We start from the raw sequence: 25467 nt of genomic DNA, 5'->3' as shown, positions 1-25467 counted from the left end.
ACAGAAACAGGAGCAGGCTAAGCGTCAGGGCGTTGATGAGGGCGGCGGCGTCGGCGCGGACCACTGGTGAGAGGTGGAGCAGGTGCAGAATCACGCTGGCGTTCTCTTCGGTGACGGGCCTGGTGGTTGAGGATACCTCCACGTGTCTGACAGGAAAAGTCACAAGAGCTGCACTTCCATCTGTGAGAGATCCCGGAAGGACGTATGACAGGGCGGTCCTTGAAACAGGAGTGGGTGGAGACCCTAGAAGAGATAAGAGAGTGGCAGTGGGAACACCAGTTCTTGGTAGAGGCGACATCGATTCCATGTGCGTAGTGAAGGTGGCGGCACAACGAGTCACGGAGCTGGGACCACTGCCTTGCGTGGAAGGTACGAGTGCAGCTTGACTCGGTACAGGCTAAGGTATCGGTCACGGGGAAGACGAGATGGACGGTCCTGTCGACGCGGCATGTGGACTCGGGAGCAGGAACAGCAGAGGAGGCACCAGCGGGCGTCATGTCCATTGGAGCAGAAGCGGAGACTGGAGGAGGCAGCGAACTTGGTAGCACGTCATTAGGCATGAGGGAAGGGTCGCCAGGAGGTGATGAGCTGGGTGCAACTGGGGACGGGGAGGCAGCAGGAAAGGATGAATCATCCGTCACGGACTCCTGGAGAGGCAATGGAGCGGTAGAGTCAGAGGAAGAGACTGGGGTCGGCGAAGGCCTAGGAGCAAGCGTGGCATGGCAGGAAGAAGACGAGTCCACGGGAATAAAGCTGAGGTGTACAGTCGGAGGAGATAAGGCAGGTGATGAAGTAGAAGCTTCTGCAAGGGGCATGTCAGGCAGGCATGGCTGGGAGGAACAAGCGTGGCCAGCAGCTGTCTTTGCTCTGGTGTGGTGGCACACAGGCGATTCGTGGTTAGGAGCAGGAGTCTGTACTGGTGCGGCATGTAACGGAGATGGATGGCTCTGTACGCAGTCAGGACCATGTCGGTCGACGTGTCTCTGGAGCGTTTTCCTTCTGCTGAAGATCCTTCCACAGACATAACACGGGAAGGAGGAGAAGCGTCCGGATCTAGCAGAAGGGTCCCTGTCGTCACGCAGGTAGGCGCGAGAACAGCCAGCAATGGAAGTAGCCTCGGAAGGAGCAGGAGACGAGGATGGAGACTGCAGAGGTGGGCAGGCCATGGAAGGAGGCATCTTTTCTGGGCTATGTGATGAAGGCAGCGTGGAGGTGGCACCAGAGTGGGAGGTGGAAGGTGGCCTAGCAGTGATCCTTGCCAGTAGTTGCTTCAGGTGGCCACTTCTGAGAAGTGGTGGTCCTAATGGAGTGACAGAGGCAGCGATGTGTCGAGAAGGAGTCTTACTCGACGGGCTGTGCAGGACTTCAGGGCGGCGACTATCACAAGGAGGTGGAGACACAATCGGGCACAGCAGAACAGGCGATGTGGGCATCGGAGGCAGGCCAGGAGTGGTCGGCGAAGGGATCCGAGGTGGACGTACCAGCACAGGAAGGCAGGGCGTCGATGGATCAGCAGTGTCAGGAGACCCAGACATTCTGTAATCAGAGGAAGGCAGGCACAGCAGCAGCAAGAAAATAAAAGGGCCTTTTGGTTAGATCAGCGAGAAGACAGGAGGTCAGAGCTTTCGTCCGAGCCAAAGGTAAACCTGGTAGAGAGAGAGAAAAAAAGAAAAAAAGAAAAAAAAGGGGGGAGAAAGTTTAACGGATAGCAGAAGGAATGAGGGAAAGAGGTGAGAAGAGAAAGACCAAACCCACCAAAATAGGTGGGAAAGTGGAAACTGAAAAGAAATGAGGGCTCGACGTATGCAAGGATACACTACAAAAGTGCTCCGTGCTACGCAAAGCAAGAGAGTACAGAAAAGAAGCCTTCTCAACACTAAAGCGAGCTGTAACACAGTCGCTATTAGCAAAAGGAAGGCAGAGACAGAAGGGCCCCGCCCACCACTCAGACAAACCGATTGCGGTAAGTCCAGCAGTAACGGAAACAGCCAAAAAAAAACCCTGCACGCTCACAGGGGGGATAGGAAAGGGTTCTGTTGAACGCAAGTAAAGAACGTATTCGAACCATCAAGCGTCAACAGGAAGAAGAGAAAAAGCAAAACTTACCCAAGGTTCACCCCGGCTCCGCCCTCCAAGTGAGGTTTCTACTCCTTCAGCATATCCACCACTGTAAAAATAGAAAAAAATTACGTGGGCAAATTAAGCTGATAAGAACAGATACTACACTTTGATCTTAGCCAAAAGGCCGAGAAGCGATGCAGAATTCTGTGGCGTGATGAATTCACTTTCAATTTTTCATATTTCAAAAGTCCTGAGCATTCGTGCAGGGGAGAAGGGGGTGCAGAAGACTCAGGTTAGCGAGTGCTGCTTGGGGGCTTTTTATGATATGTCGTTATTTCATCCTCCTCCTATGTTACAAAAAAAGAGGTGTACAAGGATGACCAATTTCTGTCTAGTCAAGTGCATCATTTTGCGGTTTTTTCTAATGTTCCCATTCTGGAGGCGTCAGTCCCCTCCTCCTTGGGCGGGGCTAGTTTTAAAAAGCCAAGGACGTCAAAAGTTCATTTCATTCAAGATTCAATTGCAAATTTTATTCTTACTACAGCAAATGAACCACAATGCTGAAATATCCTCACAGATATTTCTACAATATCGCAATAACTTATAGTAGTTATATTGGACGTTTTACGGAAACGTTGGCCGGAACAAAATTCAAAGTAGAAAAAGTTAATCCGATCTCAACGCGAAATCGCTACAGTCAATAACAGCAGTAAGTAAACAACTGAATTCCGGTGTTTTCCTCCAGCTTTTATAAGCTTATGCACCATGCAACATAATATTCTCGTATTTTCTCAATTTTTTTTCAGATGGGAAAAGAGGACAATGAAATATTCATGAAAGTGTTCATTTCTCTGGAGTAGCTTCCTCCTCCAAAAAATCTCATTCTTCACTGCAGGTGAATATAAAACAAATGTAATTACAAAGGCAATAAAAATAGCAAAACCAAAAATAAATAAATAAATATTCCTGGAGTTATCGAATGCCCATGCTTGGGAAGAAATTATTTTTTGTGATTAAACAAATATTGAGACAGTAAAATTTATCAGCCAAAACTGCATTACATAATGCCAGAGTTTGATTGACACAAACTCGACATGCACAGTCCAGCACATGGTTTCCAACTCAGAGATACTCTCTCTCTCTCTCTTCAGTTCAAACGTTGCACTTGAAAACACAGAGTGAAATATTAGGAACTTAAAACAATTAAACAAACAGAAAAATTACAAAAAACACTTTACAAATTAATTTGTAATATGTACAATAAAACAGTACTTTTTAATTTACAATTAATGATTACTTTGTATTCTACACTTCCACACTAGCGGCGGGCAAGCCATCTCAAAACTCAGAATAAACTGCTTCCTGCATAGTGCAGCTATCTATTGGCATTTTCCCGTTTGTTAATATTAATGTGCCAACAAAATAAATGAATGAATGAATAAAAACATAAATACAACAATCCTTAACAATAATTGTAGACCATTACAATTAGCTGGCGTTTAGAAATCATACAGAGACAAACAAAACAAACAAAACATTAGGAAACAGACAGAAAAATCTTTGTTGCTGCAGTGTGCCTACAAACATTTTACACCCTTTTGAGAGTTATTTACAATAAAAAGGCTCGTGTGTTGAAAGAAGCAATGTGTATACGCGCGCTGTAGTGGGAAAGATCTGGCAAATGTGAATAGGAATTCTCTCAAACTTACATGAAATGAGACAAAAATGTTACTGCAAATGAAATTTGAGTGATATTTCGAGGCCGATCTTCGTTCAATCAGTCAGACAGAATGAGTAAGTTGTTAACAGTACGGGAAAAAAAATGTGGATTTATGGAATTTCTGTAAATACGAATAAAACTTCGTATTTACAGAAACCAGAACTTGACACTGAAAAGAACGAGGGTTAAACCCGAGGCTCCAGAATGTTCCCATTCCGAGGAAAAGAACGAGGGGCCCGAGCAATAGCAAGTTAAAAAAAGGCAGGTCGCCGCACACTCGTACAAAGGTATGATGTTGTCAGACCTTCGGTTTTCTGAAATTTGAAGGGGCCATTTTAAAAGGACGTTTTCCTGAGGATGCAGTGGGTGAGTGAAGTTTCTGCTTTTTGGATATATTGTGGGCCGTATCCTGCAAGTAGTGCCATAGCAGGCCAACCCGTGGCGAGGGCGGAATAAATTCCTAACCACAAGCCTATCTGCAAAAATTAGTTTAATATCTTGACGTCATGTCGACGTCGTATCAGATATTAAGCTGATAAGAACAGAGTAAAAACTATTTATTGAACATATTTGGTGCCAATTTACATGATATTGGTAGGACCTTGGCGAGAGCTACCAATAACGCACGCAGTGCGGTTTTCGAGGATATCATATATGTACATGTGCGAAGCCAATTTAAATACAAAAGGTATGCTTTGCAACTGAATCATATTTACAGGAGCTATATACAGGACACGAAGTTGAGAGAGATCATTGAGAAGTGAATAATAGAAGTTCGAGTAGGCACTATGGAGCAGCTGGAAAATGGGCAGGTGGGATGGAGCACAACAGATGAAATCAGAAGATTCAGGAGATAGGCATCCGGGCATTAGTTTTCGGCTGCGCGTTCAGTCCAAGGAATTTGACGTTGTCCCGTCAGGTGCTCAATATAGATGTCACGCGAGATACGAATTGTGTCGCTCACTATGAGCCTGCGCATGACGGTGGCGTACTTGTTTGAACAGAGGCGATGGACGATTCTGTCATTCTTCGGGTCCCATGACCCTAAGGCACCAACGACGATGGCCTCAACTTTGACGTCCGCAAAGGTCTCACGAAGGATGTTGGCGACTTCCTCATACTTGGTCTCTTTTTCGCGGCGGGCACGGTCAAAGGACTCAAGTCGGTTGTCAAAAGGGACCGTGATATCGAGAATTAAGGCAGAGTTCCCTTTGGTAAGGACCAGGTCGGGGCGGACAGGTAGAGAATTAATACGTTGGTTTTCACTGTACACATCCCAACGTCCCATGGCCGCCTTCTTAATCCGCTCCACAATGTTGTTGTGGCGGAGTTGGTACAGCCTGCTGTATCTCATACAGTGCTCGATGACGTGAGGGAGCGTCTCATTGGGATGAGCACATCTGCGGCAGCCTTTCGAACCAAGGTTGGAGCGTTTGTTGCCGTTGAGGGGCACCAAGTTCAGACGGGCTCGATGGATGAACCTCCAATCCGCGAACCTCGTGTAGGTCCCCTCACGGAAGAAGTGGTTGCTGGATTTTGAGGCGGCAGCACATTCAATTGCCTTACCCTGGCTCGGGTAAGACTTGAGCTTGTCGGCACGTTGAGATCTTTTGGCACTGCAGAGGCAGCGGAAGATAAAGTGGCGCTTGGAGGCTCCCAGGATGTTACCATCGTAGTGGAGGAAGACAGAGCGGTTATCACCAGAGGACCAGGTGACGCCAAGACGACGGGAGGCAGCACGGGCAGCGGACCAGGTGGAGGAAGATGAGTTGCTTGAGCGGTGGAACTGGCCGTCATCGGAGGCGGACAGGAAGGCAGTCAGGTCGTCGTCGGTAGGAGGTTGGCGGATGCGAGTGCCGACGAACTGAGAGAGGTCTTCCCAGGCAAGAGAGCGCACACAGGGGTCCCGGGAGGTGAGGAGCTTGAACGCTCCGTCAATGCGAGCTATGTCAGAGTCTTCACTCGTCAGCGGGATGCCAAGACAGACAGCTGCAGAGTCACCATACAGGTACTCGTTGGCCGCTTCGGGTGGGATGTTGAGAGTCGACTTCAGAAGAGGGCGCACAAACTCATCAATCCGTCTCCAATCACCTTTCTTATGGCGACGCATCCGCATGTCGAAGACCATGGCAGGGATGATGAACGACTTCATGGCGTCTATCCTCTGCCAGGGAGCAAGCTTGGACGAAAGGATGGTGTTGCAGGCCTGAAGGTAACCGTGGACAAAGTGGAGGTCAGCCGGGAGCTGGAAGCCGATTGGTTTCCCAAGGAAAGATCCTGCAGTCTCATTCTCTAGGTGAGGAAGTGGCACTTCATTGAGAGAGAACCTGGAGGGGCGGGTACCAATGGGCTGACGGCCGGAGATGTGAATGGTCAAACACTTCGCCGGGTTGAAGTGAAGCAATAACCTGGAGGCCATGGTGTGGACGACGTCGATGTGGTCTTGGAGTTCGGCTGGTGAGTTGGCGAGCAGCAGTAGGTCGTCAGCATAGGCGAGAACAGAGTGAAGAGGAGAGGAGGAGTCGACCGCACGGATGAGAGGGTCGATGGCCAAGTTAAAAAGAAGACCACTAAGTGGGCAGCCTTGGCGGACACCACAGACAGAGGGCACGGGATCAGAAACACCATCAGAGCAGAGGTACTGTGTTGAGGCGTCATGGTAAAGATCGCGTACAATATCGGCGAAAGTGGGTCCAGCACCTGAGGCTCTGAGGGCAGAGAGGATGGCCTCGTGTGGGACAGAGCCAAAAGCGTTGGTGAGGTCCAGTGAGGCGAGGCAGATGTCCTTCTTCGAGCGTTGGGCAGTGCGGATGCGCTGTTCGACGACAAAGTTGTGTTCGAAAACACCATCGAAAGGGAGGAATCCTTTTTGCGACGAAGAAAGCACATCGTGTTCAAGGATCCAGGACGTCATGCGACGGGCGAGGCAACCGGTGAAGAGCTTGGCCACGGTGGTGCTGAGGGCTATGGGCCGCCAGTTGTGGACATCAGAGGTGTCTCCATGCTTGTGGATGAGGACGGTGAGTGAGGATTTCCAAGAGTCGGGGATCCTGCGGGCCTTGAGGCAGATGTTGAAGGCGAGCGCGAGGATCTTGCCATCTGGATCCAGAGTCCTCCAGTGATGGTAGGAGAGCCGGTCAGGACCGGGGGCGGAGTTCTCTGCGGCACGGAGACGTGAAGCAACCTCTTCCGGAAGGAACAGGGAGCAGTCAACCTCATGTGGAGCTGGAGGGCGGCAAGCGAAAAGAGAGGAATCAACGGAGCTTTCGCAGGAAGGTGTGAAGTGGGCCGTCACAGAGGCGCAGTCAAGAGGACATCGGGGAGAGTCTCCTTCGAGCAGAAGTCGGACAGCGCGTCGTCGGTTCCTGTAGATGCGTTGGAGAGCTCTTGGGTCCGTGGCACAAGGAGGGCGTGAAGTGGGAGCAGGAGCACGTGAGGTTGCGGCGGGGATCTTCAAGGCGTCCCGGGCAGTGGCAACTAACTCGTCCAAGCACTCCTCTGCAAGCCTCCAGTTACGAGAGGGATCACCACTGAGCAGGGAGACCAATCTGGGGCGTAGAGCAAGGAGTGGCGAGTCGCTGTCGGAAGGCTCCTCATGCAGCGGGGAGTCGACGTCATCAGGGGAAGTACCAGGGGATGAGGCATCAGGATGTAGGCCACTCGGTGGATCGCAATCACGGTGAGCGGAAGCCGGTGGTGGTGGCGGGCTGGAGTTGGAGGTCGACGACCGGGCAGCAGAGCACGGATGAGGCAGCACACTGGCCAAAGGTGGAGAGCTGTCAGGAGTTGGAGGGCGAGGACCTGGGACAGAAACAGGAGCAGGCTAAGCGTCAGGGCGTTGATGAGGGCGGCGGCGTCGGCGCGGACCACTGGTGAGAGGTGGAGCAGGTGCAGAATCACGCTGGCGTTCTCTTCGGTGACGGGCCTGGTGGTTGAGGATACCTCCACGTGTCTGACAGGAAAAGTCACAAGAGCTGCACTTCCATCTGTGAGAGATCCCGGAAGGACGTATGACAGGGCGGTCCTTGAAACAGGAGTGGGTGGAGACCCTAGAAGAGATAAGAGAGTGGCAGTGGGAACACCAGTTCTTGGTAGAGGCGACATCGATCCCATGTGCGTAGTGAAGGTGGCGGCACAACGAGTCACGGAGCTGGGACCACTGCCTTGCGTGGAAGGTACGAGTGCAGCTTGACTCGGTACAGGCTAAGGTATCGGTCACGGGGAAGACGAGATGGACGGTCCTGTCGACGCGGCATGTGGACTCGGGAGCAGGAACAGCAGAGGAGGCACCAGCGGGCGTCATGTCCATTGGAGCAGAAGCGGAGACTGGAGGAGGCAGCGAACTTGGTAGCACGTCATTAGGCATGAGGGAAGGGTCGCCAGGAGGTGATGAGCTGGGTGCAACTGGGGACGGGGAGGCAGCAGGAAAGGATGAATCATCCGTCACGGACTCCTGGAGAGGCAATGGAGCGGTAGAGTCAGAGGAAGAGACTGGGGTCGGCGAAGGCCTAGGAGCAAGCGTGGCATGGCAGGAAGAAGACGAGTCCACGGGAATAAAGCTGAGGTGTACAGTCGGAGGAGATAAGGCAGGTGATGAAGTAGAAGCTTCTGCAAGGGGCATGTCAGGCAGGCATGGCTGGGAGGAACAAGCGTGGCCAGCAGCTGTCTTTGCTCTGGTGTGGTGGCACACAGGCGATTCGTGGTTAGGAGCAGGAGTCTGTACTGGTGCGGCAGGTAACGGAGATGGATGGCTCTGTACGCAGTCAGGACCATGTCGGTCGACGTGTCTCTGGAGCGTTTTCCTTCTGCTGAAGATCCTTCCACAGACATAACACGGGAAGGAGGAGAAGCGTCCGGATCTAGCAGAAGGGTCCCTGTCGTCACGCAGGTAGGCGCGAGAACAGCCAGCAATGGAAGTAGCCTCGGAAGGAGCAGGAGACGAGGATGGAGACTGCAGAGGTGGGCAGGCCATGGAAGGAGGCATCTTTTCTGGGCTATGTGATGAAGGCAGCGTGGAGGTGGCACCAGAGTGGGAGGTGGAAGGTGGCCTAGCAGTGATCCTTGCCAGTAGTTGCTTCAGGTGGCCACTTCTGAGAAGTGGTGGTCCTAATGGAGTGACAGAGGCAGCGATGTGTCGAGAAGGAGTCTTACTCGACGGGCTGTGCAGGACTTCAGGGCGGCGACTATCACAAGGAGGTGGAGACACAATCGGGCACAGCAGAACAGGCGATGTGGGCATCGGAGGCAGGCCAGGAGTGGTCGGCGAAGGGATCCGAGGTGGACGTACCAGCACAGGAAGGCAGGGCGTCGATGGATCAGCAGTGTCAGGAGACCCAGACATTCTGTAATCAGAGGAAGGCAGGCACAGCAGCAGCAAGAAAATAAAAGGGCCTTTTGGTTAGATCAGCGAGAAGACAGGAGGTCAGAGCTTTCGTCCGAGCCAAAGGTAAACCTGGTAGAGAGAGAGAAAAAAAAGAAAAAAAGAAAAAAAAAGGGGGGAGAAAGTTTAACGGATAGCAGAAGGAATGAGGGAAAGAGGTGAGAAGAGAAAGACCAAACCCACCAAAATAGGTGGGAAAGTGGAAACTGAAAAGAAATGAGGGCTCGACGTATGCAAGGATACACTACAAAAGTGCTCCGTGCTACGCAAAGCAAGAGAGTACAGAAAAGAAGCCTTCTCAACACTAAAGCGAGCTGTAACACAGTCGCTATTAGCAAAAGGAAGGCAGAGACAGAAGGGCCCCGCCCACCACTCAGACAAACCGATTGCGGTAAGTCCAGCAGTAACGGAAACAGCCAAAAAAAAACCCTGCACGCTCACAGAGGGGATAGGAAAGGGTTCTGTTGAACGCAAGTAAAGAACGTATTCGAACCATCAAGCGTCAACAGGAAGAAGAGAAAAAGCAAAACTTACCCAAGGTTCACCCCGGCTCCGCCCTCAAAGCGAGGTTTCTACACCTTCAGCATATCCACCACTGTAAAAATAGAAAAAAATTACGTGGGCAAATTAAGCTGATAAGAACAGATACTACACTTTGATCTTAGCCAAAAGGCCGAGAAGCGATGCAGAATTCTGTGGCGTGATGAATTCACTTTCAATTTTTCATATTTCAAAAGTCCTGAGCATTCGTGCAGGGGAGAAGGGGGTGCAGAAGACTCAGGTTAGCGAGTGCTGCTTGGGGGCTTTTTATGATATGTCGTTATTTCATCCTCCTCCTATGTTACAAAAAAAGAGGTGTACAAGGATGACCAATTTCTGTCTAGTCAAGTGCATCATTTTGCGGTTTTTTCTAATGTTCCCATTCTGGAGGCGTCAGTCCCCTCCTCCTTGGGCGGGGCTAGATTTAAAAAGCCAAGGACGTCAAAAGTTCATTTCATTCAAGATTCAATTGCAAATTTTATTCTTACTACAGCAAATGAACCACAATGCTGAAATATCCTCACAGATATTTCTACAATATCGCAATAACTTATAGTAGTTATATTGGACGTTTTACGGAAACGTTGGCCGGAACAAAATTCAAAGTAGAAAAAGTTAATCCGATCTCAACGCGAAATCGCTACAGTCAATAACAGCAGTAAGTAAACAACTGAATTCCGGTGTTTTCCTCCAGCTTTTATAAGCTTATGCACCATGCAACATAATATTCTCGTATTTTCTCAATTTTTTTTCAGATGGGAAAAGAGGACAATGAAATATTCATGAAAGTGTTCATTTCTCTGGAGTAGCTTCCTCCTCCAAAAAATCTCATTCTTCACTGCAGGTGAATATAAAACAAATGTAATTACAAAGGCAATAAAAATAGCAAAACCAAAAATAAATAAATAAATATTCCTGGAGTTATCGAATGCCCATGCTTGGGAAGAAATTATTTTTTGTGATTAAACAAATATTGAGACAGTAAAATTTATCAGCCAAAACTGCATTACATAATGCCAGAGTTTGATTGACACAAACTCGACATGCACAGTCCAGCACATGGTTTCCAACTCAGAGATACTCTCTCTCTCTCTCTTCAGTTCAAACGTTGCACTTGAAAACACAGAGTGAAATATTAGGAACTTAAAACAATTAAACAAACAGAAAAATTACAAAAAACACTTTACAAATTAATTTGTAATATGTACAATAAAACAGTACTTTTTAATTTACAATTAATGATTACTTTGTATTCTACACTTCCACACTAGCGGCGGGCAAGCCATCTCAAAACTCAGAATAAACTGCTTCCTGCATAGTGCAGCTATCTATTGGCATTTTCCCGTTTGTTAATATTAATGTGCCAACAAAATAAATGAATGAATGAATAAAAACATAAATACAACAATCCTTAACAATAATTGTAGACCATTACAATTAGCTGGCGTTTAGAAATCATACAGAGAATCAAAACAAAACATTAGGATACAGACAGAAAAATCTTTGTTGCTGCAGTGTGCCTACAAACATTTTACACCCTTTTGAGAGTTATTTACAATAAAAAGGCTCGTGTGTTGAAAGAAGCAATGTGTATACGCGCGCTGTAGTGGGAAAGATCTGGCAAATGTGAATAGGAATTCTCTCAAACTTACATGAAATGAGACAAAAATGTTACTGCAAATGAAATTTGAGTGATATTTCGAGGCCGATCTTCGTTCAATCAGTCAGACAGAATGAGTAAGTTGTTAACAGTACGGGAAAAAAAATGTGGATTTTATGGAATTTCTGTAAATACGAATAAAACTTCGTATTTACAGAAACCAGAACTTGACACTGAAAAGAACGAGGGTTAAACCCGAGGCTCCAGAATGTTCCCATTCCGAGGAAAAGAACGAGGGGCCCGAGCAATAGCAAGTTAAAAAAAGGCAGGTCGCCGCACACTCGTACAAAGGTATGATGTTGTCAGACCTTCGGTTTTCTGAAATTTGAAGGGGCCATTTTAAAAGGACGTTTTCCTGAGGATGCAGTGGGTGAGTGAAGTTTCTGCTTTTTGGATATATTGTGGGCCGTATCCTGCAAGTAGTGCCATAGCAGGCCAACCCGTGGCGAGGGCGGAATAAATTCCTAACCACAAGCCTATCTGCAAAAATTAGTTTAACATCTTGACGTCATGTCGACGTCGTATCAGATATTAAGCTGATAAGAACAGAGTAAAAACTATTTATTGAACATATTTGGTGCCAATTTACATGATATTGGTAGGACCTTGGCGAGAGCTACCAATAACGCACGCAGTGCGGTTTTCGAGGATATCATATATGTACATGTGCGAAGCCAATTTAAATACAAAAGGTATGCTGTGCAACTGAATCATATTTACAGGAGCTATATACAGGACACGAAGTTGAGAGAGATCATTGAGAAGTGAATAATAGAAGTTCGAGTAGGCACTATGGAGCAGCTGGAAAATGGGCAGGTGGGATGGAGCACAACAGATGAAATCAGAAGATTCAGGAGATAGGCATCCGGGCATTAGTTTTCGGCTGCGCGTTCAGTCCAAGGAATTTGACGTTGTCCCGTCAGGTGCTCAATATAGATGTCACGCGAGATACGAATTGTGTCGCTCACTATGAGCCTGCGCATGACGGTGGCGTACTTGTTTGAACAGAGGCGATGGACGATTCTGTCATTCTTCGGGTCCCATGACCCTAAGGCACCAACGACGATGGCCTCAACTTTGACGTCCGCAAAGGTCTCACGAAGGATGTTGGCGACTTCCTCATACTTGGTCTCTTTTTCGCGGCGGGCACGGTCAAAGGACTCAAGTCGGTTGTCAAAAGGGACCGTGATATCGAGAATTAAGGCAGAGTTCCCTTTGGTAAGGACCACGTCGAGGCGGACAGGTAGAGAATTAATACGTTGGTTTTCACTGTACACATCCCAACGTCCCATGGCCGCCTTCTTAATCCGCTCCACAATGTTGTTGTGGCGGAGTTGGTACAGCCTGCTGTATCTCATACAGTGCTCGATGACGTGAGGGAGCGTCTCATTGGGATGAGCACATCTGCGGCAGCCTTTCGAACCAAGGTTGGAGCGTTTGTTGCCGTTGAGGGGCACCAAGTTCAGACGGGCTCGATGGATGAACCTCCAATCCGCGAACCTGGTGTAGGTCCCCTCACGGAAGAAGTGGTTGCTGGATTTTGAGGCGGCAGCACATTCAATTGCCTTACCCTGGCTCGGGTAAGACTTGAGCTTGTCGGCACGTTGAGATCTTTTGGCACTGCAGAGGCAGCGGAAGATAAAGTGGCGCTTGGAGGCTCCCAGGATGTTACCATCGTAGTGGAGGAAGACAGAGCGGTTATCACCAGAGGACCAGGTGACGCCAAGACGACGGGAGGCAGCACGGGCAGCGGACCAGGTGGAGGAAGATGAGTTGCTTGAGCGGTGGAACTGGCCGTCATCGGAGGCGGACAGGAAGGCAGTCAGGTCGTCGTCGGTAGGAGGTTGGCGGATGCGAGTGCCGACGAACTGAGAGAGGTCTTCCCAGGCAAGAGAGCGCACACAGGGGTCCCGGGAGGTGAGGAGCTTGAACGCTCCGTCAATGCGAGCTATGTCAGAGTCTTCACTCGTCAGCGGGATGCCAAGACAGACAGCTGCAGAGTCACCATACAGGTACTCGTTGGCCGCTTCGGGTGGGATGTTGAGAGTCGACTTCAGAAGAGGGCGCACAAACTCATCAATCCGTCTCCAATCACCTTTCTTATGGCGACGCATCCGCATGTCGAAGACCATGGCAGGGATGATGAACGACTTCATGGCGTCTATCCTCTGCCAGGGAGCAAGCTTGGACGAAAGGATGGTGTTGCAGGCCTGAAGGTAACCGTGGACAAAGTGGAGGTCAGCCGGGAGCTGGAAGCCGATTGGTTTCCCAAGGAAAGATCCTGCAGTCTCATTCTCTAGGTGAGGAAGTGGCACTTCATTGAGAGAGAACCTGGAGGGGCGGGTACCAATGGGCTGACGGCCGGAGATGTGAATGGTCAAACACTTCGACGGGTTGAAGTGAAGCAATAACTTGGAGGCCATGGTGTGGACGACGTCGATGTGGTCTTGGAGTTCGGCTGGTGAGTTGGCGAGCAGCAGTAGGTCGTCAGCATAGGCGAGAACAGAGTGAAGAGGAGAGGAGGAGTCGACCGCACGGATGAGAGGGTCGATGGCCAAGTTAAAAAGAAGACCACTAAGTGGGCAGCCTTGGCGGACACCACAGACAGAGGGCACGGGATCAGAAACACCATCAGAGCAGAGGTACTGTGTTGAGGCGTCATGGTAAAGATCGCGTACAATATCGGCGAAAGTGGGTCCAGCACCTGAGGCTCTGAGGGCAGAGAGGATGGCCTCGTGTGGGACAGAGCCAAAAGCGTTGGTGAGGTCCAGTGAGGCGAGGCAGATGTCCTTCTTCGAGCGTTGGGCAATGCGGATGCGCTGTTCGACGACAAAGTTGTGTTCGAAAACACCATCGAAAGGGAGGAATCCTTTTTGCGACGAAGAAAGCACATCGTGTTCAAGGATCCAGGACGTCATGCGACGGGCGAGGCAACCGGTGAAGAGCTTGGCCACGGTGGTGCTGAGGGCTATGGGCCGCCAGTTGTGGACATCAGAGGTGTCTCCATGCTTGTGGATGAGGACGGTGAGTGAGGATTTCCAAGAGTCGGGGATCCTGCGGGCCTTGAGGCAGATGTTGAAGGCGAGCGCGAGGATCTTGCCATCTGGATCCAGAGTCCTCCAGTGATGGTAGGAGAGCCGGTCAGGACCGGGGGCGGAGTTCTCTGCGGCACGGAGACGTGAAGCAACCTCTTCCGGAAGGAACAGGGAGCAGTCAACCTCATGTGGAGCTGGAGGGCGGCAAGCGAAAAGAGAGGAATCAACGGAGCTTTCGCAGGAAGGTGTGAAGTGGGCCGTCACAGAGGCGCAGTCAAGAGGACATCGGGGAGAGTCTCCTTCGAGCAGAAGTCGGACAGCGCGTCGTCGGTTCCTGTAGATGCGTTGGAGAGCTCTTGGGTCCGTGGCACAAGGAGGGCGTGAAGTGGGAGCAGGAGCACGTGAGGTTGCGGCGGGGATCTTCAAGGCGTCCCGGGCAGTGGCAACTAACTCGTCCAAGCACTCCTCTGCAAGCCTCCAGTTACGAGAGGGATCACCACTGAGCAGGGAGACCAATCTGGGGCGTAGAGCAAGGAGTGGCGAGTCGCTGTCGGAAGGCTCCTCATGCAGCGGGGAGTCGACGTCATCAGGGGAAGTACCAGGGGATGAGGCATCAGGATGTAGGCCACTCGGTGGATCGCAATCACGGTGAGCGGAAGCCGGTGGTGGTGGCGGGCTGGAGTTGGAGGTCGACGACCGGGCAGCAGAGCACGGATGAGGCAGCACACTGGCCAAAGGTGGAGAGCTGTCAGGAGTTGGAGGGCGAGGACCTGGGACAGAAACAGGAGCAGGCTAAGCGTCAGGGCGTTGATGAGGGCGGCGGCGTCGGCGCGGACCACTGGTGAGAGGTGGAGCAGGTGCAGAATCACGCTGGCGTTCTCTTCGGTGACGGGCCTGGTGGTTGAGGATACCTCCACGTGTCTGACAGGAAAAGTCACAAGAGCTGCACTTCCATCTGTGAGAGATCCCGGAAGGACGTATGACAGGGCGGTCCTTGAAACAGGAGTGGGTGGAGACCCTAGAAGAGATAAGAGAGTGGCAGTGGGAACACCAGTTCTTGGTAGAGGCGACATCGATCCCATGTGCGTAGTGAAGGTGGCGGCACAACGAGTCACGGAGCTGGGACCACTGCCTTGCGTGGAAGGTACGAGTGCAGCTTGACTCGGTACAGGCTAAGGTATCGGTCACGGGGAAGACGAGATGGACGGTCCTGTCGACGCGGCATGTGGACTCGGGAGCAGGAACAGCAGAGGAGGCACCAGCGGGCGTCATGTCCATTGGAGCAGAAGCGGAGACTGGAGGAGGCAGGGAACTTGGTAGCACGTCATTAGGCATGAGGGAAGGGTCGCCAGGAGGTGATGAGCTGGGTGCAACTGGGGACGGGGAGGCAGCAGGAAAGGATGAATCATCCGTCACGGACTCCTGGAGAGGCAATGGAGCGGTAGAGTCAGAGGAAGAGACTGGGGTCGGCGAAGGCCTAGGAGCAAGCGTGGCATGGCAGGAAGAAGACGAGTCCACGGGAATAAAGCTGAGGTGTACAGTCGGAGGAGATAAGGCAGGTGATGAAGTAGAAGCTTCTGCAAGGGGCATGTCAGGCAGGCATGGCTGGGAGGAACAAGCGTGGCCAGCAGCTGTCTTTGCTCTGGTTTGGTGGCACACAGGCGATTCGTGGTTAGGAGCAGGAGTCTGTACTGGTGCGGCAGGTAACGGAGATGGATGGCTCTGTACGCAGTCAGGACCATGTCGGTCGACGTGTCTCTGGAGCGTTTTCCTTCTGCTGAAGATCCTTCCACAGACATAACACGGGAAGGAGGAGAAGCGTCCGGATCTAGCAGAAGGGTCCCTGTCGTCACGCAGGTAGGCGCGAGAACAGCCAGCAATGGAAGTAGCCTCGGAAGGAGCAGGAGACGAGGATGGAGACTGCAGAGGTGGGCAGGCCATGGAAGGAGGCATCTTTTCTGGGCTATGTGATGAAGGCAGCGTGGAGGTGGCACCAGAGTGGGAGGTGGAAGGTGGCCTAGCAGTGATCCTTGCCAGTAGTTGCTTCAGGTGGCCACTTCTGAGATGTGGTGGTCCTAATGGAGTGACAGAGGCAGCGATGTGTCGAGAAGGAGTCTTACTCGACGGGCTGTGCAGGACTTCAGGGCGGCGACTATCACAAGGAGGTGGAGACACAATCGGGCACAGCAGAACAGGCGATGTGGGCATCGGAGGCAGGCCAGGAGTGGTCGGCGAAGGGATCCGAGGTGGACGTACCAGCACAGGAAGGCAGGGCGTCGATGGATCAGCAGTGTCAGGAGACCCAGACATTCTGTAATCAGAGGAAGGCAGGCACAGCAGCAGCAAGAAAATAAAAGGGCCTTTTGGTTAGATCAGCGAGAAGACAGGAGGTCAGAGCTTTCGTCCGAGCCAAAGGTAAACCTGGTAGAGAGAGAGAAAAAAAAGAAAAAAGGGGGGGGAGAAAGTTTAACGGATAGCAGAAGGAATGAGGGAAAGAGGTGAGAAGAGAAAGACCAAACCCACCAAAATAGGTGGGAAAGTGGAAACTGAAAAGAAATGAGGGCTCGACGTATGCAAGGATACACTACAAAAGTGCTCCGTGCTACGCAAAGCAAGAGAGTACAGAAAAGAAGCCTTCTCAACACTAAAGCGAGCTGTAACACAGTCGCTATTAGCAAAAGGAAGGCAGAGACAGAAGGGCCCCGCCCACCACTCAGACAAACCGATTGCGGTAAGTCCAGCAGTAACGGAAACAGCCAAAAAAAAACCCTGCACGCTCACAGGGGGGGATAGGAAAGGGTTCTGTTGAACGCAAGTAAAGAACGTATTCGAACCATCAAGCGTCAACAGGAAGAAGAGAAAAAGCAAAACTTACCCAAGGTTCACCCCGTCTCCGCCCTCCAAGCGAGGTTTCTACACCTTCAGCATATCCACCACTGTAAAAATAGAAAAAAATTACGTGGGCAAATTAAGCTGATAAGAACAGATACTACACTTTGATCTTAGCCAAAAGGCCGAGAAGCGATGCAGAATTCTGTGGCGTGATGAATTCACTTTCAATTTTTCATATTTCAAAAGTCCTGAGCATTCGTGCAGGGGAGAAGGGGGTGCAGAAGACTCAGGTTAGCGAGTGCTGCTTGGGGGCTTTTTATGATATGTCGTTATTTCATCCTCCTCCTATGTTACAAAAAAGAGGTGTACAAGGATGACCAATTTCTGTCTAGTCAAGTGCATCATTTTGCGGTTTTTTCTAATGTTCCCATTCTGGAGGCGTCAGTCCCCTCCTCCTTGGGCGGGGCTAGTTTTAAAAAGCCAAGGACGTCAAAAGTTCATTTCATTCAAGATTCAATTGCAAATTTTATTCTTACTACAGCAAATGAACCACAATGCTGAAATATCCTCACAGATATTTCTACAATATCGCAATAACTTACAGTAGTTATATTGGACGTTTTACGGAAACGTTGGCCGGAACAAAATTCAAAGTAGAAAAAGTTAATCCGATCTCAACGCGAAATCGCTACAGTCAATAACAGCAGTAAGTAAACAACTGAATTCCGGTGTTTTCCTCCAGCTTTTATAAGCTTATGCACCATGCAACATAATATTCTCGTATTTTCTCAATTTTTTTTCAGATGGGAAAAGAGGACAATGAAATATTCATGAAAGTGTTCATTTCTCTGGAGTAGCTTCCTCCTCCAAAAAATCTCATTCTTCACTGCAGGTGAATATAAAACAAATGTAATTAAAAAGGCAATAAAAATAGCAAAACCAAAAATAAATAAATAAATATTCCTGGAGTTATCGAATGCCCATGCTTGGGAAGAAATTATTTTTTGTGATTAAACAAATATTGAGACAGTAAAATTTATCAGCTAAAACTGCATTACATAATGCCCGAGTTTGATTGACACAAACTCGACATGCACAGTCCAGCACATGGTTTCCAACTCAGAGATACTCTCTCTCTTCAGTTCAAACGTTGCACTTGAAAACACAGAGTGAAATATTAGGAACTTAAAACAATTAAACAAACAGAAAAATTACAAAAAACACTTTACAAATTAATTTGTAATATGTACAATAAAACAGTACTTTTTAATTTACAATTAATGATTACTTTGTATTCTACACTTCCACACTAGCGGCGGGCAAGCCATCTCAAAACTCAGAATAAACTGCTTCCTGCATAGTGCAGCTATCTATTGGCATTTTCCCGTTTGTTAATATTAATGTGCCAACAAAATAAATGAATGAATGAATAAAAACATAAATACAACAATCCTTAACAATAATTGTAGACCATTACAATTAGCTGGCGTTTAGAAATCATACAGAGAATCAAAACAAAACATTAGGAAACAGACAGAAAAATCTTTGTTGCTGCAGTGTGCCTACAAACATTTTACACCCTTTTGAGAGTTATTTACAATAAAAAGGCTCGTGTGTTGAAAGAAGCAATGTGTATACGCGCGCTGTAGTGGGAAAGATCTGGCAAATGTGAATAGGAATTCTCTCAAACTTACATGAAATGAGACAAAAATGTTACTGCAAATGAAATTTGAGTGATATTTCGAGGCCGATCTTCGTTCAATCAGTCAGACAGAATGAGTAAGTTGTTAACAGTACGGGAAAAAAAATGTGGATTTTATGGAATTTCTGTAAATACGAATAAAACTTCGTATTTACAGAAACCAGAACTTGACACTGAAAAGAACGAGGGTTAAACCCGAGGCTCCAGAATGTTCCCATTCCGAGGAAAAGAACGAGGGGCCCGAGCAATAGCAAGTTAAAAAAAGGCAGGTCGCCGCACACTCGTACAAATGTATGATGTTGTCAGACCTTCGGTTTTCTGAAATTTGAAGGGGCCATTTTAAAAGGACGTTTTCCTGAGGATGCAGTGGGTGAGTGAAGTTTCTGCTTTTTGGATATATTGTGGGCCGTATCCTGCAAGTAGTGCCATAGCAGGCCAACCCGTGGCGAGGGCGGAATAAATTCCTAACCACAAGCCTATCTGCAAAAATTAGTTTAATATCTTGACGTCATGTCGACGTCGTATCAGATATTAAGCTGATAAGAACAGAGTAAAAACTATTTATTGAACATATTTGGTGCCAATTTACATGATATTGGTAGGACCTTGGCGAGAGCTACCAATAACGCACGCAGTGCGGTTTTCGAGGATATCATATATGTACATGTGCGAAGCCAATTTAAATACAAAAGGTATGCTGTGCAACTGAATCATATTTACAGGAGCTATATACAGGACACGAAGTTGAGAGAGATCATTGAGAAGTGAATAATAGAAGTTCGACTAGGCACTTTGGAGCAGCTGGAAAATGGGCAGGTGGGATGGAGCACAACAGATGAAATCAGAAGATTCAGGAGATAGGCATCCGGGCATTAGTTTTCGGCTGCGCGTTCAGTCCAAGGAATTTGACGTTGTCCCGTCAGGTGCTCAATATAGATGTCACGCGAGATACGAATTGTGTCGCTCACTATGAGCCTGCGCATGACGGTGGCGTACTTGTTTGAACAGAGGCGATGGACGATTCTGTCATTCTTTGGGTCCCATGACCCTAAGGCACCAACGACGATAGCCTCAACTTTGACGTCCGTAAAGGTCTCACGAAGGATGTTGGCGACTTCCTCATACTTGGTCTCTTTTTCGCGGCGGGCACGGTCAAAGGACTCAAGTCGGTTGTCAAAAGGGACCGTGATATCGAGAATTAAGGCAGAGTTCCCTTTGGTAAGGACCAGGTCGGGGCGGACAGGTAGAGAATTAATACGTTGGTTTTCACTGTACACATCCCAACGTCCCATGGCCGCCTTCTTAATCCGCTCCACAATGTTGTTGTGGCGGAGTTGGTACAGCCTGCTGTATCTCATACAGTGCTCGATGACGTGAGGGAGCGTCTCATTGGGATGAGCACATCTGCGGCAGCCTTTCGAACCAGGGTTGGAGCGTTTGTTGCCGTTGAGGGGCACCAAGTTCAGACGGGCTCGATGGATGAACCTCCAATCCGCGAACCTGGTGTAGGTCCCCTCACGGAAGAAGTGGTTGCTGGATTTTGAGGCGGCAGCACATTCAATTGCCTTACCCTGGCTCGGGTAAGACTTGAGCTTGTCGGCACGTTGAGATCTTTTGGCACTGCAGAGGCAGCGGAAGATAAAGTGGCGCTTGGAGGCTCCCAGGATGTTACCATCGTAGTGGAGGAAGACAGAGCGGTTATCACCAGAGGACCAGGTGACGCCAAGACGACGGGAGGCAGCACGGGCAGCGGACCAGGTGGAGGAAGATGAGTTGCTTGAGCGGTGGAACTGGCCGTCATCGGAGGCGGACAGGAAGGCAGTCAGGTCGTCGTCGGTAGGAGGTTGGCGGATGCGAGTGCCGACGAACTGAGAGAGGTCTTCCCAGGCAAGAGAGCGCACACAGGGGTCCCGGGAGGTGAGGAGCTTGAACGCTCCGTCAATGCGAGCTATGTCAGAGTCTTCACTCGTCAGCGGGATGCCAAGACAGACAGCTGCAGAGTCACCATACAGGTACTCGTTGGCCGCTTCGGGTGGGATGTTGAGAGTCGACTTCAGAAGAGGGCGCACAAACTCATCAATCCGTCTCCAATCACCTTTCTTATGGCGACGCATCCGCATGTCGAAGACCATGGCAGGGATGATGAACGACTTCATGGCGTCTATCCTCTGCCAGGGAGCAAGCTTGGACGAAAGGATGGTGTTGCAGGCCTGAAGGTAACCGTGGACAAAGTGGAGGTCAGCCGGGAGCTGGAAGCCGATTGGTTTCCCAAGGAAAGATCCTGCAGTCTCATTCTCTAGGTGAGGAAGTGGCACTTCATTGAGAGAGAACCTGGAGGGGCGGGTACCAATGGGCTGACGGCCGGAGATGTGAATGGTCAAACACTTCGCCGGGTTGAAGTGAAGCAATAACTTGGAGGCCATGGTGTGGACGACGTCGATGTGGTCTTGGAGTTCGGCTGGTGAGTTGGCGAGCAGCAGTAGGTCGTCAGCATAGGCGAGAACAGAGTGAAGAGGAGAGGAGGAGTCGACCGCACGGATAAGAGGGTCGATGGCCAAGTTAAAAAGAAGACCACTAAGTGGGCAGCCTTGGCGGACACCACAGACAGAGGGCACGGGATCAGAAACACCATCAGAGCAGAGGTACTGTGTTGAGGCGTCATGGTAAAGATCGCGTACAATATCGGCGAAAGTGGGTCCAGCACCTGAGGCTCTGAGGGCAGAGAGGATGGCCTCGTGTGGGACAGAGCCAAAAGCGTTGGTGAGGTCCAGTGAGGCGAGGCAGATGTCCTTCTTCGAGCGTTGGGCAATGCGGATGCGCTGTTCGACGACAAAGTTGTGTTCGAAAACACCATCGAAAGGGAGGAATCCTTTTTGCGACGAAGAAAGCACATCGTGTTCAAGGATCCAGGACGTCATGCGACGGGCGAGGCAACCGGTGAAGAGCTTGGCCACGGTGGTGCTGATGGCTATGGACCGCCAGTTGTGGACATCAGAGGTGTCTCCATGCTTGTGGATGAGGACGGTGAGTGAGGATTTCCAAGAGTCGGGGATCCTGCGGGCCTTGAGGCAGATGTTGAAGGCGAGCGCGAGGATCTTGCCATCTGGATCCAGAGTCCTCCAGTGATGGTAGGAGAGCCGGTCAGGACCGGGGGCGGAGTTCTCTGCGGCACGGAGACGTGAAGCAACCTCTTCCGGAAGGAACAGGGAGCAGTCAACCTCATGTGGAGCTGGAGGGCGGCAAGCGAAAAGAGAGGAATCAACGGAGCTTTCGCAGGAAGGTGTGAAGTGGGCCGTCACAGAGGCGCAGTCAAGAGGACATCGGGGAGAGTCTACTTCGAGCAGAAGTCGGACAGCGCGTCGTCGGTTCCTGTAGATGCGTTGGAGAGCTCTTGGGTCCGTGGCACAAGGAGGGCGTGAAGTGGGAGCAGGAGCACGTGAGGTTGCGGCGGGGATCTTCAAGGCGTCCCGGGCAGTGGCAACTAACTCGTCCAAGCACTCCTCTGCAAGCCTCCAGTTACGAGAGGGATCACCACTGAGCAGGGAGACCAATCTGGGGCGTAGAGCAAGGAGTGGCGAGTCGCTGTCGGAAGGCTCCTCATGCAGCGGGGAGTCGACGTCATCAGGGGAAGTACCAGGGGATGAGGCATCAGGATGTAGGCCACTCGGTGGATCGCAATCACGGTGAGCGGAAGCCGGTGGTGGTGGCGGGCTGGAGTTGGAGGTCGACGACCGGGCAGCAGAGCACGGATGAGGCAGCACACTGGCCAAAGGTGGAGAGCTGTCAGGAGTTGGAGGGCGAGGACCTGGGACAGAAACAGGAGCAGGCTAAGCGTCAGGGCGTTGATGAGGGCGGCGGCGTCGGCGCGGACCACTGGTGAGAGGTGGAGCAGGTGCAGAATCACGCTGGCGTTCTCTTCGGTCACGGGCCTGGTGGTTGAGGATACCTCCACGTGTCTGACTGGAAAAGTCACAAGAGCTGCACTTCCATCTGTGAGAGATCCCGGAAGGACGTATGACAGGGCGGTCCTTGAAACAGGAGTGGGTGGAGACCCTAGAAGAGATAAGAGAGTGGCAGTGGGAACACCAGTTCTTGGTAGAGGCGACATCGATCCCATGTGCGGAGTGAAGGTGGCGGCACAACGAGTCACGGAGCTGGGACCACTGCCTTGCGTGGAAGGTACGAGTGCAGCTTGACTCGGTACAGGCTAAGGTATCGGTCACGGGCAAGACGAGATGGACGGTCCTGTCGACGCGGCATGTGGACTCGGGAGCAGGAACAGCAGAGGAGGCACCAGCGGGCGTCATGTCCATTGGAGCAGAAGTGGAGACTGGAGGAGGCAGCGAACTTGGTAGCACGTCATTAGGCATGAGGGAAGGGTCGCCAGGAGGTGATGAGCTGGGTGCAACTGGGGACGGGGAGGCAGCAGGAAAGGATGAATCATCCGTCACGGACTCCTGGAGAGGCAATGGAGCGGTAGAGTCAGAGGAAGAGACTGGGGTCGGCGAAGGCCTAGGAGCAAGCGTGGCATGGCAGGAAGAAGACGAGTCCACGGGAATAAAGCTGAGGTGTACAGTCGGAGGAGATAAGGCAGGTGATGAAGTAGAAGCTTCTGCAAGGGGCATGTCAGGCAGGCATGGCTGGGAGGAACAAGCGTGGCCAGCAGCTGTCTTTGCTCTGGTGTGGTGGCACACAGGCGATTCGTGGTTAGGAGCAGGAGTCTGTACTGGTGCGGCAGGTAACGGAGATGGATGGCTCTGTACGCAGTCAGGACCATGTCGGTCGACGTGTCTCTGGAGCGTTTTCCTTCTGCTGAAGATCCTTCCACAGACATAACACGGGAAGGAGGAGAAGCGTCCGGATCTAGCAGAAGGGTCCCTGTCGTCACGCAGGTAGGCGCGAGAACAGCCAGCAATGGAAGTAGCCTCGGAAGGAGCAGGAGACGAGGATGGAGACTGCAGAGGTGGGCAGGCCATGGAAGGAGGCATCTTTTCTGGGCTATGTGATGAAGGCAGCGTGGAGGTGGCACCAGAGTGGGAGGTGGAAGGTGGCCTAGCAGTGATCCTTGCCAGTAGTTGCTTCAGGTGGCCACTTCTGAGAAGTGGTGGTCCTAATGGAGTGACAGAGGCAGCGATGTGTCGAGAAGGAGTCTTACTCGACGGGCTGTGCAGGACTTCAGGGCGGCGACTATCACAAGGAGGTGGAGACACAATCGGGCACAGCAGAACAGGCGATGTGGGCATCGGAGGCAGGCCAGGAGTGGTCGGCGAAGGGATCCGAGGTGGACGTACCAGCACAGGAAGGCAGGGCGTCGATGGATCAGCAGTGTCAGGAGACCCAGACATTCTGTAATCAGAGGAAGGCAGGCACAGCAGCAGCAAGAAAATAAAAGGGCCTTTTGGTTAGATCAGCGAGAAGACAGGAGGTCAGAGCTTTCGTCCGAGCCAAAGGTAAACCTGGTAGAGAGAGAGAAAAAAAAGAAAAAAAGGGGGGGAGAAAGTTTAACGGATAGCAGAAGGAATGAGGGAAAGAGGTGAGAAGAGAAAGACCAAACCCACCAAAATAGGTGGGAAAGTGGAAACTGAAAAGAAATGAGGGCTCGACGTATGCAAGGATACACTACAAAAGTGCTCCGTGCTACGCAAAGCAAGAGAGTACAGAAAAGAAGCCTTCTCAACACTAAAGCGAGCTGTAACACAGTCGCTATTAGCAAAAGGAAGGCAGAGACAGAAGGGCCCCGCCCACCACTCAGACAAACCGATTGCGGTAAGTCCAGCAGTAACGGAAACAGCCAAAAAAAAAACCCTGCACGCTCACAGGGGGGGATAGGAAAGGGTTCTGTTGAACGCAAGTAAAGAACGTATTCGAACCATCAAGCGTCAACAGGAAGAAGAGAAAAAGCAAAACTTACCCAAGGTTCCCCCCGGCTCCGCCCTCCAAGCGAGGTTTCTACACCTTCAGCATATCCACCACTGTAAAAATAGAAAAAAATTACGTGGGCAAATTAAGCTGATAAGAACAGATTCTTTATTTAAAATATTCCATGCCATTTTACACAGCATTGATCTGATCATGGCGTGTCAGACAATGACGCACGCAGTGCGATTTTCGTTATTAATAAATAATATAAAGAATTTCGACAAAAAGATAAAACAATGAAGACGTAACAATATAATTTCTTTAACGTTATTTACAATAAAATATTTAGCATTATGTACATCACTGGTTGTTTTGATTGTTTTGGCGTGTGCCTGTTAAATGTTCGATATAAATGTCTCTCGATGCCCGGATGGTTTCGCTAACAATAAGTTTGCGCATTAAGTTTGCATACTTATTTGTGCAGAGACGTCTCACAACTCTGTCATTTGCCGGATCCCATGATCCTAGAGCACCAACAACAATGGCCTCGGTACGAACATTTCTAAACTTTCTTCTTAGAAGGTCGGCAACAGGACGATATTTGGTCTCCTTCTCAGTTCTTGCATGTTGAAAAGAGGCGAGTCGATTCTCAAAGGCGACGGTCACATCAATAATGAG

At 50.3% G+C, this 25467-nt stretch overlaps 1 protein-coding gene and 6 pseudogenes across 1 annotated transcript; all 7 read right to left on the bottom strand.

The window, feature by feature from the left end:
* Window positions 1-2135: 2135 nt before the first annotated feature.
* Window positions 2136-2257, bottom strand: LOC146994575 (U2 spliceosomal RNA; annotated as a pseudogene).
* A 1916-nt stretch (window positions 2258-4173) lies between these two features.
* Window positions 4174-4351, bottom strand: LOC146994574 (U2 spliceosomal RNA; annotated as a pseudogene).
* Window positions 4352-9696: 5345 nt separating this feature from the next.
* LOC146994573 (U2 spliceosomal RNA) lies at window positions 9697-9846 on the bottom strand (annotated as a pseudogene).
* Window positions 9847-11757: 1911 nt separating this feature from the next.
* LOC146994572 (U2 spliceosomal RNA) lies at window positions 11758-11935 on the bottom strand (annotated as a pseudogene).
* Window positions 11936-17302: 5367 nt separating this feature from the next.
* LOC146994571 (U2 spliceosomal RNA) lies at window positions 17303-17422 on the bottom strand (annotated as a pseudogene).
* A 1904-nt stretch (window positions 17423-19326) lies between these two features.
* On the bottom strand, window positions 19327-19504 carry LOC146994570 (U2 spliceosomal RNA; annotated as a pseudogene).
* LOC118204355 (uncharacterized) lies at window positions 19471-24275 on the bottom strand. Its single transcript, XM_085826392.1, has 3 exons — window positions 23081-24275; window positions 22877-22983; window positions 19471-22757 (listed from the first exon to the last, which is right to left on the bottom strand). The coding sequence occupies exons 1-3, from the start codon at window positions 24273-24275 to the stop codon at window positions 19803-19805; spliced, it is 4257 nt and encodes a 1418-aa protein (XP_085682518.1). The 3' UTR covers window positions 19471-19802.
* Window positions 24276-25467: the final 1192 nt, after the last annotated feature.

This window comes from Stegodyphus dumicola, chromosome 11 (assembly GCF_044657685.1).
Source record: "Stegodyphus dumicola isolate Sdum_Otavi_A_Nest chromosome 11, ASM4465768v1".
Lineage (NCBI taxonomy): Eukaryota > Metazoa > Arthropoda > Arachnida > Araneae > Eresidae > Stegodyphus > Stegodyphus dumicola.
Note: the sequence above shows the minus strand (reverse complement) of the source record. Positions and strands in the feature narration are given on the sequence as shown.